This window comes from Bison bison, unplaced genomic scaffold (genome assembly GCF_000754665.1).
Source record: "Bison bison bison isolate TAMUID 2011002044 unplaced genomic scaffold, Bison_UMD1.0 scf7180017864374, whole genome shotgun sequence".
NCBI lineage: Eukaryota > Metazoa > Chordata > Mammalia > Artiodactyla > Bovidae > Bison > Bison bison.
This window is the reverse complement of record NW_011494946.1, coordinates 3,961,739-3,964,917: the sequence shown is the minus strand read 5'-3', so window position 1 is coordinate 3,964,917 and position 3,179 is coordinate 3,961,739. Positions and strand designations below refer to the sequence as shown.

The window sequence follows — 3,179 nt, the reverse complement described above, 5'->3', positions numbered from 1 at the left end:
AGTTTTCCAAATCTGTTGACATATTGAGTGCAGCACTTTCACAGCATCATCTTTCAGGATTTGAAATAGCTCAACTGGAATTCCATTACCTCCACTAGCTTTGTTCGTAGTGATGCTTTCTAAGGCCCACTTGACTTCACATTCCAGGATGTCTGGCTCTAGGTGAGTGATCACACCATCGTGATTATCTTGGTCGTGAAGATCTTTTTTGTACAGTTCTGTGTATTCTTGCCACCTCTTCTTAATATCTTCTGCTTCTATTAGGTCCATACCATTTCTGTCCCTTATCGAGCCCATCTTTGCATGAAATGTTCCTTTGGTATCTCTAATTCCATCCCCTTCTCCAGGAGATCTTCCCAACCCAGGGATTGAACCCAGGTCTCCCGCATTGTAGGCAGATGCTTTACAGTCTGAACCACCAGGGAAGTTTGAGAACCAGTAATAACATAATAAAAGTATTTTCTTCTCTGTGCTTTTGGCTTAATTGTGTCCTTTTCCTAGGAATTAAATTCCGCTATTATATAAAGGGTAGCTTCTGGAAATTATGTAACGTGTTAACAGGGTAATATCCTATTTAGGTTAAAGTCCAGAAAAGTGGTCACAAACTCAAGTATTTTAAAAAATCAGACAGGGTATGAAAGATTATGAAGGGGCTGGAATTAAGAGTGGAATTTATCATGGAAAGAGGGTACATCCTGTGTTGTGTGAGTGCTCAGTTGTGTCCGACTCTTTGCGACATCATGGACTGTAGCCCACCTGGCTCCTCTGTCCATTGGATTTGCCAGCCAAGAATAACTGGAGTGGGTTGCCACTTCCTTCTCCATATCCTGCCTTAGTACATTTAAATTCAATTAAAACAACAATAACAACATTTAGCTAATCAAAATAAACAGGTCTAGATGCTAGACAACTTCCAACTTTTTGCTCAGAGGAGCAGAAAACTTTGCAAGGTTCAAAGGTAGGCCTTTGCTTAGTACCAGGTAAAAAGTCAAGTGTAAAGACTCGCTGGGTAAAGAGTTTCTGCTTTACAAACAAATCCGTTAGTACTGCCTGTTTAACCTTCAGAACCTTGGGCAAAGTAAGCTGTCACACGGCCCCCAATTCTTTCCTTTTAAATTTACTATCTATGTACAATGAAAAACAAGAGAACAAAAGTCAACTTTAAATGACTAAGTCTACTCCCTATTGAGAAGATGGCTAAGAACTTAATTCTGCTACAGCTCTAGTCTTTTGTATTAAAGGAAGCCCCAAGTACTTCTTCTAAAAATGCTTTAAGTTTTATCCTATTTCCATTCATTGGTGGAAAAAAGTTATTCGCCTTTCCCTGTTTTAAAATACAAAGCAATGGTTTAAAATTTCCCTTTGAATGTAAAATGCTGCATTTCGGAAAAACTCTGGCAGCTCCTTGGAAAGTTAAACATAGTTACTATTTGACTCAGCAATTTCATTCTTAGGTATATACCCAAGAGAAATAAAAACCTATGTCCACACAAAAATTAGTACACAAATGTTCATACCATTACTCATCAGGGCCTCCAAGTGGAAAATAAGCCAAATGTCTAGCAAGTGATGAATTGATAAACACAAACTGGTAGATCCATAAATAAAAAGAAAACGAAGTACTAATACACGCTGTAACATCGATGAGCCTCAAAAACATTTCAGTCGGTAGAAGTCAGTCACAAAAGGTAACATGTATTATTCTATTGACATGAAACACTCACAACAGGCAAATTCTTAAAGAGGGAGGGATTGGGGGCAGGAGGAGAAGAGGATGACAGAGGATGAGGTGACTGGATGGCCATCACTGACTCGATGGACAGGAGTTTGAGTGAATTCCAGGAGTTGGTGATGGACAGGGAGGCCTGGCGTGCTGCAATTCATGGGGTCGCCAAGAGTCGGACACAACCGAGCAACCGAACTGAACTGAACTGAACTGAAGGCTAGAGAGTTGGGGAGAACAGAGAGTGACTAATGGGTAGGGGGCGTTATTTTGGAGGTGATCAAAATACTCTAAAATTTATTGCAGTTATGACTGTACAACTCTGTGCATATTCTATGAAATATTAAATTGCACACTTTAAATGGGTGAATTGCAGGGTATGAAAATTGTATCTCAATAAGCCTGCTGTAAAAACACAACAAAAAACTTCCCTTTACTAACCACAATATTCTTCCTTTGGTGAAGCGACAAGTTCCTTTCCATGTTCAGAGACTGAGAACTAAAGGGATCTTAGAGACTCATTTCAGACTTGTAAAAACTAGAGCCTTAGAAAGATCTAAGTGATTTGTCCAAGGTGATAGCACTAGGATCAGAAACTGCAGACCCATTCTTAAATTCTAACACCCACATTCTTCTCCACTGTACCAACTCTGAATCAACTTTCTTTCTACTCAGCTCTTTTTACTACTTTACTTACGTCTTCCACCAAAAGGTTCAAGTGCATCAGCTGAGTATTCAATTCCTTCTTCTCCTTAGTCCAAGATCCACATACTCTAAGTTCTGTTTTTGGTATCTAAAATTTTCTTTTCCTATTTGGTCAACTTTCGAGAACCCTTTGAATTACAGTATTATTGTTGCTGTTTAGTACCTAAATCATACGCTTCTGCTAAAGATTTCTTCCCTAAGGGTAACCTACACTATACCAAGATTTAAGCAGATACACTGCTACTTAAAACTCACTCTCAGGCTACAGTCAAAAGCTAAGAGTTCAGTTATATGCTCTATGTAAGCTCAATATATATATATATATACACACATATATATACACACACACACACACACATATATATATATACACACACATGTATACCACAGAAAAAAAAAGATGCTTTATGGGTGACAAGTGTTCTTTTTATCCTACATATAATTCTTTTCATACCTTGAAGTAGTCATCTTGAGTGACAACGGAGTTTCTCAGTCTATTCTCTGGATTAAATAGACAAGATACCACCGTCTGTATGCTTCTGTCCACAGATTTCTGAAACACAGAAGTTTTCAGTAAAGACTATTTATTCTTTTACTCACTGGTAACAAGCTTTTTGAAAAATCTTAATGAATACATACACTTATTTCTAAAGAATTCTCATCCAATTTTTTCATTTTTACCATGTCACATAGTATGTAACTTTTATACCAAATTTAAGAATTGTTTCATAAACTTAGTGATAGAGTACTG

General features: G+C 37.7%; 1 protein-coding gene across 1 annotated transcript in view; it reads right to left on the bottom strand.

Moving 5' to 3' along the window:
* Positions 1 to 3,179, bottom strand: part of DAZL (deleted in azoospermia-like) — a 16,976-nt gene that overhangs the window by 2,081 nt on the left and 11,716 nt on the right. The window contains exon 10 of the mRNA XM_010856751.1: positions 2,883 to 2,981. Within this exon, the coding sequence (XP_010855053.1) occupies positions 2,883 to 2,981 (99 nt within the window). The remainder of the gene's footprint in view (positions 1 to 2,882; positions 2,982 to 3,179) is intronic.